Source organism: Anolis carolinensis, unplaced genomic scaffold (genome assembly GCF_035594765.1).
Source record: "Anolis carolinensis isolate JA03-04 unplaced genomic scaffold, rAnoCar3.1.pri scaffold_7, whole genome shotgun sequence".
NCBI lineage: Eukaryota > Metazoa > Chordata > Lepidosauria > Squamata > Dactyloidae > Anolis > Anolis carolinensis.
The window spans coordinates 21768224-21785727 of NW_026943818.1; the positions used below are offsets into that span (position 1 = coordinate 21768224).

Sequence of the window (17504 nt, forward strand, 5' to 3'; positions counted from 1 at the left end):
CCGAAGCCCAGGAGGCTCTCGTCCAGGGAGGCGCGCCCCGAGCCGGGCTTCTGGAAGTTCTTCCAGTTGGGGTCCGGCAGGAAGGTCTCGGTGATGTGCTGCGGCTTGGAGAGGGAGGGGTCGCTCTGGTCCAGGAGCGAGAAGGTGACCCGGAAGGCGAAGGGCCACTCGAGCAAGTTGTCGTACTGCCCCGGGAGCACCCGGATGTAGACCGAGAGGTGGCTGCCCTCGCCGCTCCCGTTCCCGTTGAGGAAGGCCGAGACCTGGAGCTTGTAGCCGTAGCGGTGGGTGTAGAAGGGCGGGCTGAAGGACTCGTAGTTGCTCCGGGCCTTGGCCTCCTGCAGCTTCCGGGCATAGTCCGAGATCTTCCAGATCAGCACGCCCTCGCTGCCCAGCGCCAGCTCCTCCACCTCGCGGCGCAGCTCCGCCAGCTCCTGACGCTGCCGTGCCACCAGGGCGCCCATCATCCCCAGGTGCAGCTTGGTGCTCTCGTCCAGGTGGCGGCCCATGGAGAGCTTGGGGCACTGCGGGGGGGGGGAGAGAGAGAGAGGCAGAAATACAAGGAGGCTCTAGGGGAACACTGGCCCTCGGCTTGTATGGACAGGACGTCTGTACACCAGTGGTTCCCAAACTTATTACTCAGTGCCTATTGAAAAGGGGTGGGTGTGGCTCCTGCTCAAGAGGGCGGGGCTGAGCCCCTTAGTCCAAGATGCAAGGCTGGGAGGGTGAGAGGGAGGTGGACGGGGCCACAAATGGGCCGCCAGGACTGGGATGGGCAGAGTTACGAGCACTGAAGCAGGGCTGAGCATCTATCCCTGTCCTGCGGCAACTGAGGCAGGGCTGAGCATCTATCCCTGTCCTGCGGCAACTGAGGCAGGGCTGAGCATCTATCCCTGTCCTGCGGCAACTGAGGCAGGGCTGAGCATCTATCCCTGTCCTGCGGTGCCTGTCAGGACACGGGGCGGAGCCTCTTCCCAAGTGCCTGAAGGGGCTGAACCTCTATACCCCGCCTCCGTTTTCTAACAAGTGTCTCAGGGGAGGTATATAGAGGCTCAGCCCTGTCTCATGCTCTTGGGAAGAGGCCTAGCCCTGCTCTTTAGTCTTAAAAGGCCTCTCAGGAGAAATATAGAGGCTCAGCCCTATCTCAGGCTCTTGGGAAGAGGCCCTGCCCTTTAGTCCTAAAACTCCTCTCAGGAGAGAGATAGAGGCTTGACCGTGTCTCACGCTCTTGGGAAGAGGCCCTTAGCCCCGCCTTTTAGTCTTAAAAGGCCTCTCAGAAGAAATATAGATGCTCAGCCCTGTCTCGGGCTCTTGGGAAGAAGCCACGCCCACTCTTCTAGCTCCGCCCCGTGTCCTAATAGGTGCCATCACCGCCCCCCTGGATCGCTGCAGCGCCCACTTCTGGAATCCCTGCTGTACACCATCGAGAAGGGTGGCCTTGTTGATTTGGAAAGAGTAAGGAGTTGGGGAGACTCACCCGGTGCTTGCATCCGGCCTCCTTGAAGGGGCAGAGGGCCAGGGCGGTGGTGCAGCTCTCCTTCAGGTGGCCCCCCAGGTCCTCCCTGGCGACGCTGGGCACCCCGCACTGGTTGGGGCAGGGCACCGGGTAGCGGGGACACTGGTATTCGTGGCTCTGCGGGGAGCGAGAAGGAGGACACAGTGAGTTGGTGCGAGAGAGACTCGTATGTTAGTAGAACCAGGAAAGGAACCCAATGAGATCACAGAAGAGTATGTAACTGGAACCAGTAAGTGTAGTCTATAAGTTAGCAGGACCAGTAAGGGAACCCAGTAGGTTAGAAGAACCAGTGAGGGAACCCAGGAGAGTGGGCAGAACCAGTAATTCCAGATTGGCCTTCCAGTCTGGCTTACCTTTTATTCTTGGGTGTATTTTTGGCCAGTTGGAGGGAAACAGCCTCCGTTCTTTTAGTTCTGCACGCTCACTGGAGTCATAGTGGGTTCCCTTACTGGTTTGACTAATGCACTGGTTTCTATTAATTTAACAATAACAACTTTATTTTTGTACCCCGCCTCCATCTCCCTAAAGTGACCCGAGGCAGCTCGTGTGACACAAAGTGCCTAAAACAATGCATAAAATAAACACACAGTATAATACAATGAAATAAAATAAAACCAACAGCATCTAAAACAACAATTTAAACTCAGAACAACACCCAATAACCTATGGTGAGAACTGCCATAAAACATGGCCACACTGTAAACAGGAGCAAGGGAATGGGATTGTGCAAGTCACAGAGTTCCCTTACTGGTACTGGTCACCTACTGGGTTCTCTTACTGGTTCCACTAATTTACAGAATCCCCTTATTGTTAGTGGAACCAGTAAGGGAACCCAGTAGGTTACTAGTAATTTAAAGAGTTCCTTTTACCATTTGCTAGTCACCTACTGGGTTCCCTTACTGGTTCCACTAACAGTAAGGGAACTCTGTAAATTAGTGGAACCAGTAAGGGAACTCTGTACATTAGTGGAACCAGTAAGGGAACTCTGTACATTAGTGGAACCAGTAAGGGAACTCTGTAAATCAGTGGAACCAGTAAGGGAACTCTGTAAATCAGTGGAACCAGTAAGGGAACTCTGTAAATCAGTGGAACCAGTAAGGGAACTCTGTAAATTAGTGGAACCAGTAAGGGAACTCTGTAAATTAGTGGAACCAGTAAGGGAACTCTGTAAATCAGTGGAACCAGTAAGGGAACCCAGTAGGTTACTAGTAATTTACAGAGTTCCTTTTACCATTTGCTAGTCACCTACTGGGTTCCCTTACTGGTTCCACTAACAGTAAGGGAACTCTGTAAATTAGTGGAACCAGTAAGGGAACTCTGTAAATTAGTGGAACCAGTAAGGGAACTCTGTACATTAGTGGAACCAGTAAGGGAACTCTGTAAATCAGTGGAACCAGTAAGGGAACTCTGTAAATTAGTGGAACCAGTAAGAGAACTCTGTAAATCAGTGGAACCAGTAAGGGAACTCTGTAAATCAGTGGAACCAGTAAGGGAACTCTGTAAATTAGTGGAACCAGTAAGGGAACTCTGTACATTAGTGGAACCAGTAAGGGAACTCTGTAAATCAGTGGAACCAGTAAGGGAACTCTGTAAATTAGTGGAACCAGTAAGAGAACTCTGTAAATCAGTGGAACCAGTAAGGGAACTCTGTAAATCAGTGGAACCAGTAAGGGAACTCTTTAAATTAGTGGAACCAGTAAGGGAACTCTGTAAATTAGTGGAACCAGTAAGGGAACTCTGTACATTAGTGGAACCAGTAAGGGAACTCTGTAAATTAGTGGAACCAGTAAGAGAACTCTGTACATTAGTGGAGCCAGTAAGGGAACCCAGTAGGTGACTAGTAATTTACAAGAGTTCCTTTTACCATTTGCTAGTCACCTACTGGGTTCCCTTACTGGTTCTACTAATTTACAGAGTTCCCTTACTGGTTCTACTAATTTACAGAGTTCCCTTACTGGTTCCACTAATTTACAGAATACCCTTACTGTTACTAGTAACCTACTGGGTTCCCTTACTGGTTCTACTAATTTTCCGGGTTCCTTGACTGGTTTCATTAACTTACTGGTTCCCGTACTGGGTCTATTAATTTATCAGGTTCACGAAGGGATTACACTGGTTCTGCTAACTTTCCAGGTTTGTGTGCTGACCCCTGTCAACTTCCTGGGCTCACCTCCTGGACGCACTAGCTGACTGGGCCCCATGAATGTACTGGGTTCCCTTACTGGGCCTTCTAACCCACTGGGGCCGCAGGAGGGACCCACCTGGATGGTGTCGAAGAGGAACTCCTTGGCGCAGTAGGAGCAGGCCTGGGTGCGCTTGGGGCACTCGGCCGCCATGTGCTGGGACAGCAGCCGGCGCATCATGCGGGCCCCACACTTGTTCTCGCAGTAGCTGCTCTCCTGGGGACACAGGCCTTGGTGGTTCTGGGGTGGAGAGAGAGAGAGAGAGAGAAAAAGGCATTCAGAGGATTTGCATGCAGGCCTTCCTTCCACGGAAACACGCCGCCTCGTGCTTCTGAAATGACTCATGCATTTCTCACAAGAGGCATGGCTTCCTGCACAAAACATTAGTGGCATTTTATATATATTGTGTTGCAGTGTATATGATTATTTATTGTATTGTTTAATTGTATTATGATATGTTGTTTTTATATTTTGCTATATTGTACTGTTCTGGGCATGGCCCCATGTAAGCCGCCCCGAGCCCCCGTTGGGGAGATGGTGGCGGGGTATAAATAAAGTATTATTATTATTATTATTATTACCATACATAAGCCAGGCTATTGCTTGCAATATGGGATCTATTTCTCTCTCCTCCTCCCTTATCAGTGTGTTTTCTTTTGCAAAGCCTCCTTCGCTCTTAATCAAGGGAATGTTTTGCAAAGAGAAAGACACCCTTGCAAGTCAGGAAAGAAGAAAAATAGATATATTCATTAATCTTATGAAAACTTTTTCCCCATGGCTGGGATCACAGGGTTGTTGTATGTTTTCCGGGCTGTATGGCCATGTTCCAGAAGCATTCTCTCCTGACGTTTCGCCCACATCTATGGCAGGCATCCTCAGAGGTTGTGAGGTATAGAGAAACTCAGCAAGGAAGGTCTATATATCTCTGTGGAAAGTCCAGGGTGAGAGAAGAACTACCAGTATTAAAAAACTAAAAAATCAGAACAGTAAATAAGAAGCAATACTCTGAAAACGGAGGAGTTCCAGACATGAATCAATCAGGGGCAGCTTACGACTCTGAAAAAAGGATGCCCCCAGGCAGGAAGAAGCCAGGAGGTGAACCTATTCAATGCCAATCAACTACAACATTCACACTGGCCTCCAACTGACAAAGAGTTCTTCTCTCACCTTGGATTTTCCACCTTCCTTGCTGAGTTTCTCCATACCTCACAACCTCTGAGGATGCCTGCCATAGATGTGGGCGAAACGTCAGGAGAGAATACTTCTGGAACATGGCCACACAGCCCGAAAGACATACATTCCCCTGAAATGGGCACTCTCCTATAGATATATAGGCATTAACCCCTTGTAAGCTTTTGCCATCTCTATGTACCTTTATATGTGTATCTATCTATCTACATTATTTTTATATATGAATTTTCCCCTCATATGTTTGCAGGACTTTGCAAATCCTTTATATGTATAGATCCATGTACCTGTGTATCTGAAGCCAATACATATACATTATTTTTATACGGTAAATATTCAAAAACATTTAACCTACTGATGCCTCGATTAATGAAATTATATGTGTATCTACCTATATACATTAATTTTATATATGAATTTCCCCTCATATGTTTGCAAATCCTTTATATATATAGATCCAGGTACCTGTGTATCTGTAGCCAATACATATACATTATTTTTATATATTTATATATATGTTTGCAAGTCTCTGCAAATATCTATATAAAGAGAGATGTCTGGATAGATAGGAATATATTCTTACCTACCTATATATATAGGGCTTGCAAATACTACAGGGGGGAAATGAATACAGAAATATCTATAGTCATGTCTATATATATATATATATATGGCTTGCAAATATTACAGGGGAAAAGGAACACAAATATATACAGACATGTCTAGATAGATATGAATATATATATATAGGGCTTGCAAATATTGTAGGAGAAATGCACACACGGGATTTGCAAATGTTTCAGGGTGAAATGCATATGTTAAATTGGTGTCTATAATTATAGATCTATATCTAGCTCTGCATTATTTATATAAGCATTGAATGTTTGCCTGACAAGACTCCTGACCTCACAATTGTGTTGATAAACAAAACATGGATTGTCAATGTTGCAAACCTAGGCAACAGCAGGATTGACGAGAAGCAACTGGAAAAGCTGGCACAATGGGAGGATTTAAAGAGCGAACTGCAAAGACTCTGGCACGAGCCAGTCAAAGTGGGCCCAGTGGTGATGGGCACAGTGCCTAAGGACCTTGACCTGCATTTAAACACAATCCGTGCTGACAAAATGGTCATCTGTCCACTGCAAAAGGCCACCTTACTCGGATTTGCCAATACATCAAACAGTCCTAAACACTTGGGAAGTGTCCGACGTGTGATCCAGTACAACAGCCAGCAGACTGATCATACATATATAATATACAATAATTTATAAATATATAATATATTGTATATATATACTTATAATATTGACAATATCATAATGTAATACAATATTATACTAATAATATAATTTTAATTATATATTATTGTATATATACTTATATGGACAATATCATAATGTAATACAATATTATACTAATAATATAATTTTAATTATATATTATTGTATATATACTTATATTGACAATATCATAATGTAATTCAATATTATACTAATATATTAATTATATATGAAATGTAATATTACTAATAATATTACAGTATAGTGATATAGTACAATATAGTAATTTAATGCTGATATTGTCCTATGCTAATAATATATTGTATCTTCATTTGATTTGTAAATAAATCTTGTTTGTGGTATACTGTGTATTGTGTATCATTAATAATAATAATAATACCCACCTCTCCTCGTGTCTCAAATCTAATTATTATATTTAGAATCCAAGGGCCCCTGCTCTACATGCTATGCTAATAATATATTGTACATAATATACAATAATATATAATATTAATAATATGTCATAAAATACACTAATAATACAATATAATATTAACTATATATTTTATATATTACATGTAATATTGCTAATAATATTACAATATAGTGGTATAGTACACTACAGTAAAATACAATGCTAATATTGTGCTATTATATATTGTACGTACATATTTATATATTTATATAAGCATTATACTATATTGTACTATACCACTATATTGCAATAGTATTAGTAATTTATTATTATTATTATTATTATTATTATTTATTAGCGACATTTATATCCCACCCTTCTCACCCCATAATTGTGTATTTATATTACATGTAATATTACTAACAATATTGCAATATAGTGGCATAGTACAATATAGTATAATGCTTATATTGTGCTATATTAGTAATAATAATAAATTACTAATACTATTGCAATATAGTGGTATAGTACAATATAGTAATATATAATGCTTATATTGTGCTATATTAGTAATAATAATAAATTACTAATACTATTGCAATATAGTGGTATAGTACAATATAGTAATATATAATGCTTATATTGTGCTATATTAGTAATATAATATATAACTTGTAAACTGCCTTGAGTCCCCTTTGGGGTGAGAAGGGGGGGATATAAATGTCGCTAATAAATAATAATAATAATAATAATAATAATAATAAATTACTAATAATATTGCAATATAGTGGTATAGTGCAATAAAGTATAATGCTTATATTGTGCTATATTTGTAATATAATGTATTGTATGTATATATAACTTGCAAGCCTTCGGGGAGAGAAGGGCGGGATATAAATGTCGCAAATAATAATAAATAAATAAACACACACCTACAATATATTATATTATTAGCATAGCCCAATATTAGCATTATATATTACTCTACTGAACTATACCACTATACTGGAATATTACTAGCAATATTACATGTAATATATAGAGCGGCATACCAATTATAATTGTGTATTTATATTATATATTGTAATATAATATATTGCATGTATATATACTTGTAAACCACCCTGAGTCCCCTTTGGGGTGAGAAGGGCTTGATATAAATGTTGCTAATAAATAATAATAAAAAAATTACTAATAATAATGCAATATAGTGGTATAGTACAATATAGTATAATGCTTATATTGTGCTATATTAGTAATAATAATAAATTACTAATACTATTGCAATATTGTGGTATAGTACAATATAGTAATATATGCTTATATTGTGCTATATTAGTAATAATAATAAATTACTAATACTATTGCAATATAGTGGTATAGTACAATATAGTAATATATAATGCTTATATTGTGCTATATTAGTAATAATAATAAATTACTAATACTATTGCAATATAGTGGTATAGTACAATATAGTAATATATAATGCTTATATTGTGCTATATTAGTAATATAATATATAACTTGTAAACTGCCTTGAGTCCCCTTTGGGGTGAGAAGGGGGGGATATAAATGTCGCTAATAAATAATAATAATAATAATAATAATAAATAAATTACTAATAATATTGCAATATAGTGGTATAGTGCAATAAAGTATAATGCTTATATTGTGCTATATTTGTAATATAATGTATTGTATGTATGTATATATAACTTGCAAGCCTTCGGGGAGAGAAGGGCGGGATATAAATGTCGCAAATAATAATAAATAAATAAACACACACCTACAATATATTATATTATTAGCATAGCCCAATATTAGCATTATATATTACTCTACTGAACTATACCACTATACTGGAATATTACTAGCAATATTACATGTAATATATAGAGCGGCTTACCAATTATAATTGTGTATTTATATTATATACTGTAATATAATATATTGTATCTACATATAACTTATAAGCCACCCTGAATCCCTTTCGGGGTGAGAAGGGGGGATATAAAGGTCATTAATAAATAATAGTAATAAATAAATTACTAATACTATTGCAATATAGTGGTATAGTACAATATAGTAATATATAATGCTTATATTGTGCTACATTAGTAATAATAATAAATTACTAATACTATTGCAATATAGTGGCATAGTACAATATAGTATAATGCTTCTATTGTGCTATAATAGTAATAATAATAATAAATTACTAATACTATTGCAATATAGTGGTATAGTACAATATAATAATATATAATGCTTATATTGTGCTATATTAGTAATATAATATATTGTATGTATATATAACTTGTAAACTGCCCTGAGTCCCCTTTGGGGTGAGAAGGGGGGGATATAAATGTCGCTAATAAATAATAATAATAATAATAATAATAATAATAATAAATTACTAATAATATTGCAATATAGTGGTATAGTGCAATAAAGTATAATGCTTATATTGTGCTATATTAGTAATATAATGTATTGTATGTATATATAACTTGCAAGCCTTCGGGGTGATAAGGGCAGGATATAAATGTCGCAAATAATAAATAATTAATAAATAAATACACACCTACAATATAGCCCCATATTAGCATTATATATTACTCTACTGAACTATACTGCAATATTATTAGCAATATTACATGTAATATATAGAGCGGCTTAACAATTAAAAATGTATATTTATATTATATATTGTAATATAATATATTGTATGTATATATACTTGTAAACCGCCCTGAATCCCCTTCGGGGTGAGAAGGGCGGGATATAAATGTCGCTAATAACTAATAATAAATAAATTACTAATAATATTGCAATATAGTGGTGTAGTACAATATAGTAATATATAATGCTTATATTGTGCTATATTAATAATATAATGTATTGTATGTATATATAACTTGCAAGCCTTCGGGGTGATAAGGGCAGGATATAAATGTCGCTAATAAATAATAATAAATAAATTACTCATAATATTGCAGTATAGTACAATATAGTATAATACTTATATTGTGCTATATTAGTAATATAATGTATTATATGTAAATTTAACTTGCTAGCCGTTGGGGTGAGAAGGGTGGGATATAAATGTCGCAAATAATAATAAATAAATAAACACGCACCTACAATATATTATATTATTAGCATAGCCCAATATTAGCATTATATATTACGCTACTGAACTATACCACTATACTGGAATATTATTAGCAATATTACATGTAATATATAGAGAGGCTTACCAATTATAATTGTATATTTATATTATATATTGTAATATAATATATTGTATGTATATATACTTAGAAACCACCCTGAGTCCCCTTTGAGGTGAGAAGGGCGGGATATAAATGTCGCTAATAAATAATAATAAATTAATAATAATATTGCAATATAGTGGTATAGTACAATATAGTAATATATAATGTTTATATTTTGCTATATTAATAATATAATGTATTGTATGTATATATAACTTGCAAGCCTTCGGGGTGATAAGGGCAGGATATAAATGTCGCTAATAAATAATAATAAATAAATTACTCATAATATTGCAGTACAGTATATAATACTTATATTGTGCTATATTAGTAATATAATGTATTATATGTATATTTAACTTGCTAGCCGTTGGGGTGAGAAGGGTGGGATATAAATGTCGCAAATAATAATAAATAAATAAACACGCACCTACAATATATTATATTATTAGCATAGCCCAATATTAGCATTATATATTACGCTACTGAACTATACCACTATACTGTAATATTATTAGCAATATTACATGTAATATATAGAGAGGCTTACCAATTATAATTGTATATTTATATTATATATATTGTATGTATATATACTTAGAAACCACCCTGAGTCCCCTTTGAGGTGAGAAGGGCAAGATATAAATGTCGCTAATAAATAATAATAAATTAATAATAATATTGCAATATAGTGGTATAGTACAATATAGTAATATATAATGTTTATATTTTGCTATATTAGTAATATAATGTATTGTATGTTTTTTTTACAAATTTTTATTTTTTTATAACACAAAAAATACATATTGTAGACATACAAAACATTTACAATTCCCACCACCAACACGAGGATAGTTTTCTTTTTACATATTTGTTTCTTTGTGAGACAATCTTTATATCTTTATATTTATCCTATATTTTCATCCTATATACTATATAACATTTGTATCTTATTTCTTATGGCTTGATCTCCACATTGATTCATGATATAGTTCTTTACTCTTGCCCATCTTTCTTCCATTTCTCTTGTTCTATTTTCATTAGTTTTTACAACATTTATAATTTCAAATTCCATTTGCTCCACCATATATTGGTATTATTTACTTACTGACCATTTTGATTTATTGCTAATAAATAATAATAAATAAATTACTAATAGTATTGCAATATAGTGGTATAGTACAATATAGTAATATATAATGCTTATATTGTGCTATATTAGTAATAATAATAAATTACTAATACTATTGCAATATAGTGGTATAGTACAATATAGTAATATATAATGTTTATATTGTGCTATATTAGTAATATAATGTATTGTATGTATATATATCTTGCAAGCCGCCCTGAGTCCCATTTGGGGTGAGAACGGCGGGATATAAATGTCGCTAATAAATAAAAAATAATAAATACATTATTAATAATATTGCAATATAGTAGTATAGTACAATATAATATTATATTGTGCTATATTAGTAATAATAATAAATTACTAATACTATTGCATATAGCAGTATAGTACAATATAGTAATATATAATGCTTATATTGTGCTATATTAGTAATATAATGTATTGTATGTATATATATACTTGTAAACCACCGAGTCCCCTTTGGGGTGAGAACGGCAGGATATAAATGTCGCTAATAAATAATAATAAATAAATTAATAATACTATTGCAATATAGTGGTATAGTACAATATAGTATAATGCTCATATTGTGCTATATTAGTAATATAATGTATTGTATGTATATATAACTTGCAAGCCGGCCTGAGTCCCCTTCGGGGTGAGAAGGGCGGAATATAAATGTCGCTAATAAATAAATAATAATAAATAAATATGTACACACAATACAGTATATTATTAGCATAGCCCAATATTAACATTATATATTACTCTACTGAACTATACCACTATACTGTAATATTAGCAATATTACATGTAGTATATATTACATGTAATATATAGATCGGCTTACCAATTAAAATGGTATATTTATATTATATATTGTAATGTAATATAATATATTGTATGTATATATACTTGTAAACCGCCCTGAGTCCCCTTCGGGGTGAGAAGGGCGGGATATAAATGTCGCTAATAAATAATAATAATAAATAAATTACTAATACTATTGCAATATAGTGGTATAGTACAATATTGTATAATGCTTATATTGTGCTATATTGGAAATAATAATATATTACTAATAATATTGCAATATAGTGGCATAGTACAATATAGTATAATGCTTATATTGTGCTATATTAGTAATAATAAAAAATTATGAATAATATTGCAATATAGTGGTATAGTACAATATTGTATAATGCTTATATTGTGCTATATCGGTAATAATAATATATTACTAATAATATTGCAATATAGTGGCATAGTACAATATAGTATAATGCTTATATTGTGCTATATCAGTAATAATAATAAATAAATTACTAATACTATTGCAATATAGTGGTGTGGTACAATATAGTATAATGCTTATATTGTGCTATATTAGTAATATAATGTATTGTATGCATATATAACTTGCAAGCCTTCGGGGTGAGAAGGGTGGGATATAAATGTCGCTAATAAATAATAATAAATAAATTCCTAATAATATTGCAATATAGTGGTATAGTACAATATAGTATAATGCTTATATTGTGCTATATTAGTAATATAATGTATTGTATGTAAATATAACTTGCAAACCTTCAGGGTGAGAAGGGTGGGATATAAATGTCGCTAATAAATAATAACAATAATAATAATAATATTGCAATATAGTGGTATAGTACAATATAGTATAATGCTTATATTGTGCTATATCAGTAATAATAATAAATAAATTACTAATACTATTGCAATATAGTGGTGTGGTACAATATAGTATAATGCTTATATTGTGCTATATTAGTAATATAATGTATTGTATGTAAATATAACTTGCAAGCCTTCGGGGTGAGAAGGGTGGGATATAAATGTCGCTAATAAATAATAACAATAATAATAATAATATTGCAATATAGTGGTATAGTACAATATAGTATAATGCTTATATTGTGCTATATCAGTAATAATAATAAATAAATTACTAATACTATTGCAATATAGTGATGTGGTACAATATAGTATAATGCTTATATTGTGCTATATTAGTAATATAATGTATTGTATGTAAATATAACTTGCAAGCCTTCGGGGTGAGAAGGGTGGGATATAAATGTCGCTAATAAATAATAATAAATAAATTCCTAATACTATTGCAATATAGTGGTATAGGACAATATAGTATAATGCTTATATTGTGCTATATTAGTAATATAATATATTGTATTTAAATATAACTTGCAAGCCTTTGGGGTGAGAAGGGTGGGATATAAATGTCGCTAATAAATAATAACAAATACATTCCTAATATTGCAATATAGTGGTATAGTACAATATAGTATAATGCTTATATTGTGCTATATCAGTAATAATAATAAATAAATTACTAATACTATTGCAATATAGTGATGTGGTACAATATAGTATAATGCTTATATTGTGCTATATTAGTAATATAATGTATTGTATGTAAATATAACTTGCAAGCCTTTGGGGTGAGAAGGGTGGGATATAAATGTCGCTAATAAATAATAATAAATAAATTCCTAATACTATTGCAATATAGTGGTATAGGACAATATAGTATAATGCTTATATTGTGCTATATTAGCAATATAATGCATTGTATGTAAATATAACTTGCAAGCCTTCGGGGTGAGAAGGGTGGGATATAAATGTCGCTAATAAATAATAACAATAATAATAATAATATTGCAATATAGTGGTATAGTACAATATAGTATAATGCTTATATTGTGCTATATCAGTAATAATAATAAATAAATTACTAATACTATTGCAATATAGTGATGTGGTACAATATAGTATAATGCTTATATTGTGCTATATCAGTAATAATAATAAATAAATTACTAATACTATTGCAATATAGTGATGTGGTACAATATAGTATAATGCTTATATTGTGCTATATTAGTAATATAATGTATTGTATGTAAATATAACTTGCAAGCCTTCGGGGTGAGAAGGGTGGGATATAAATGTCGCTAATAAATAATAATAAATAAATTCCTAATACTATTGCAATATAGTGGTATAGGACAATATAGTATAATGCTTATATTGTGCTATATTAGTAATATAATGTATTGTATGTATATATTTATTTATTATTTATTTACGGTATTTATATCCCGCCCTTCTCACCCTGAAGGGGACTCAGGGCTGATTACAATGAACATATATATAGCAAAAATTCATTGCCATCGGACACACGGAGGCAATTTAACATTTCCAGCAGTATGATCGATTCCAGCCACAGGGGGAGCTGTTGCTTCATCATCCACGAGTGACACCGAGGGCTGTACTTCCTCATTCCTTTCCATGTGCTGCTGGCACTTTTATGGTGTTGTCAATTAGTTAAATTAGCCTCCCGCATAAAGCGTACCTAAATTTCCTAGTTGACAGATGCTTAAGTAAACAGCAAGCCAGGCTATTTAATGGTCGGGGGCTTAACCCGACCCGGGCTTCGAACTCAGTAGTGATTTATCACAGCCCGGCCCACCCGTGGTCTCCCAAGCTCCTCACCTCGTAGGCCTCTCCGGTGAAGTCGGCCCCGCAAAACTCGCACTTGAGGTGCCGCTGTGGGCAGTCGTGCTGGAGGTGAGGCGGGAGGTCCCGGCGGCTGAGCTTGACTCCGCAGCGGTTGGGGCACGGCACCACGTTGAAGCTGCAGGTGCCCAGGTGGGCCTTGGCGGAGGGAGCGGGAACAAAGGACATGATTTGGAACAGGGGTCCCCAAACTACGGCCCGCGGGCCACATGCGGCCCATCAAAGCCATTTATCCGGCCCCCATGGCACTAGGGCAGAAGGGGGTTGGACTAAATGACCCAAGGGGTCTCTTCTTCTCTTACAACCCTTATTATTATTATTATTATTATTATTATTATTATTATTATTATTATTATTATTAACATTGAGGCTGGGTGGCCATCTGTCAGGGGTGCTTTGCTAGTGCTTTTTGGTGCACAAAGGCAGAAGGGTGTTGGACTCAATGGCCCAAAGGGTCTCTTCCAACCCTCATTATTATTATTATTATTATTATTATTATTATTATTATTATTATTATTATTATTAACATTGAGGCTGGGTGGCCATCTGTCAGGGGTGCTTTGCTAGTGCTTTTGGTGCACAAAGGCAGAAGGGGGTTGGACTCAATGGCCCAAAGGGTCTCTTCCAACCCTCATTATTATTATTATTTTATTATGACACAGCAAACAAGATAGATAAGCTGTATTTCATATCACAAAATCACAAGTCAAACACTTCCCAAGTGTCTAGGACTGTGTGATGTATTATTATTATTATTAATATTAATATTATTATTATGACACAGGAAACAAGATAGACATGCTGGATTTCATATCACAAAATCACAAGTCGAACACTTCCCTAGTATCTAGGACTGTGTGATGTATTTTCGGATGATGCATGCAGATCCCAGTAGGGTGGCCTTTTGCATTATTAGGGAGTCAGAGCAGCTGTATGTACATACATTATATTATTAGCATAGCACAATATTAGCATTATATATTACTATGTTGAACTATTCCACTATATTGTAATATTATATAAAATAATAATAATAATAATAATAATAATAATAATAATAATAATAATAATAATAATAACAACTTTATTCTTATACCCCGCCCCATTTCCCCAAAGGGACTCGGGGAGGCTTACATGGGGCCTGGCCCAACACAACAATATAACAAAAAACAGCAAAACAATAAAACAAATATCCCAACAATAAAACATCAGCATCAATAAAACAGTCATAAAAAACAACATCTATATATATAAAAGAGTGATGGCATCACGGCGACCCACAAAACAACAAAACTACAGGCCCCCCAACCTCGAAATTTGACAACACAACCCATCACCCACGCCTCTAGGTTGATACAACAAAAAGAAAAGAAAAATAAAGTCCTACTTAGAGAGAGAGGAATAATTGCTTTTATCCAATTGCTGCCACTTAGAAGGCTAAGCTCCGCCCACTTGGTCTCCTAGCAACCCACTCAGCCCAGTGTTAATAAAAGAATAAAAAATAAAATAAATACAAATAATACAATAAAAATAATTAAAAACACTAAAAAAATTAATACAATAAAATACTATAACAAAATAACTAAAAATAATACAACAAAATAATAAAACATATAATAATAAATAATAATAAATAATAATAAAACAAATACAAATAACGTCAAATAAAAATTCCACAACAACTTTTAACCAGTACCACCACCACTTTGCCACAGCAACGCGTGGCCGGGCACAGCTAGTACAAAATAAAATGTTAAAAACAGGAGACGAATACACGTCTCCTGTTTTTATATTATATAACATATAATTAATATTATTATATGGTATTATTATTAGCATTATATTGTATAACATTATAATATTACTATCAATATTATATGTAGATACAATTATTATATTATTTAAAATGATATAAAATATTATATTATAAAACTTGAGGGCGGGGGCCAGGTAAATGATCTTGGAGGGCCGCATCCGGCCCCCGGGCCTTAGTTTGGGGACCCCTGGTCTAAGCATTAAATAAATTTGGATTTGGATAATTATTATTATTGCTCGGTGGGCAACTATAGTCCGGCCCTCCAACGGTCCGAAGGATCGTGAACCGGCCTCCTGTTTAAAAAGTTTGGGGACCCCGGGTTTAGAAGAAAAAGACGGGGTTACGTTTCCTCCCGAGACCCCGACGGCATCATCCGCACCCGTTACCTGCAAGTGGCGGATGGTTCCGCTCCAACGGCAGCCCTCTTCGCTGTGGATGCAACGGATGGTCAGGTTGAGGACCTGCGCCTCCAGATCGGGGTCCGGATAGATCTGGGGAAACAGAGAGACATATTTCTGGCTGTGTTGACACCCAAAACACCTGTAGGAAGGGCTGGAGTTTGCAATAATAATAATAATAATAATAATAATAATAATAATAATAATAATAATAATAATAATAATAATAATAAGTACCACCTCCCAGCAGCAAAGAACTGGTGGGATCACAAACCTGCAAAAGTATTGGAAAATGAGCACGCAAAGATACTGTGGGACTTCCGAATCCAGACTGACAAAGTTCTGGAACACAACACACCAGACATCACAGTTGTGGAAAAGAAAAAGGTTTGGATCATTGATGTCGCCATCCCAGGTGAAAAACAACAGGAAAAACTCAGCCGCTATCAGGACCTCAAGATTGAACTTCAAAGACTATGGCAGAAACCAGTGCAGGTGGTCCTGGTGGTGATGGGCACACTGGGTGCCGTGCCAAAAGATCTTAGCTGGCATTTGGAAACAATAGACATTGACAAAATTACGATCTGCCAACTGCAAAAGGCCACCCTACTGGGATCTGCACACATCATCAGAAAATACATCACAGAGTCCTAGACACTTGGGAAGTGTTCGGCTTGTGGTTTTGCGAAACGAAATCCAGCATATCTATCTTGTTTGCTGTGTCATAATAAAAT

The 17504-nt window shown here is 35.3% G+C and overlaps 2 protein-coding genes across 2 annotated transcripts in view; both read right to left on the reverse strand.

Moving 5' to 3' along the window:
- Positions 1-17504, reverse strand: part of traf4 (TNF receptor associated factor 4) — a 30686-nt gene that overhangs the window by 1185 nt on the left and 11997 nt on the right. The window contains exons 3-7 of the mRNA XM_062959014.1: positions 16759-16863; positions 14533-14694; positions 3778-3939; positions 1478-1633; positions 1-524 (exon numbers count right to left, since the gene is read on the reverse strand). The exon at positions 1-524 is cut by the window's left edge and continues 1185 nt beyond it. Coding sequence (XP_062815084.1) covers positions 1-524; positions 1478-1633; positions 3778-3939; positions 14533-14694; positions 16759-16863 — 1109 coding nt within the window. The remainder of the gene's footprint in view (positions 525-1477; positions 1634-3777; positions 3940-14532; positions 14695-16758; positions 16864-17504) is intronic.
- nek8 (NIMA related kinase 8) overlaps positions 16788-17504 on the reverse strand; it is a 73531-nt gene continuing 72814 nt past the window's right edge. Inside the window, exon 17 of the transcript XR_010000063.1 lies at positions 16788-16863. The gene's annotated coding sequence lies outside the window, so the exon portion shown is untranslated. The remainder of the gene's footprint in view (positions 16864-17504) is intronic.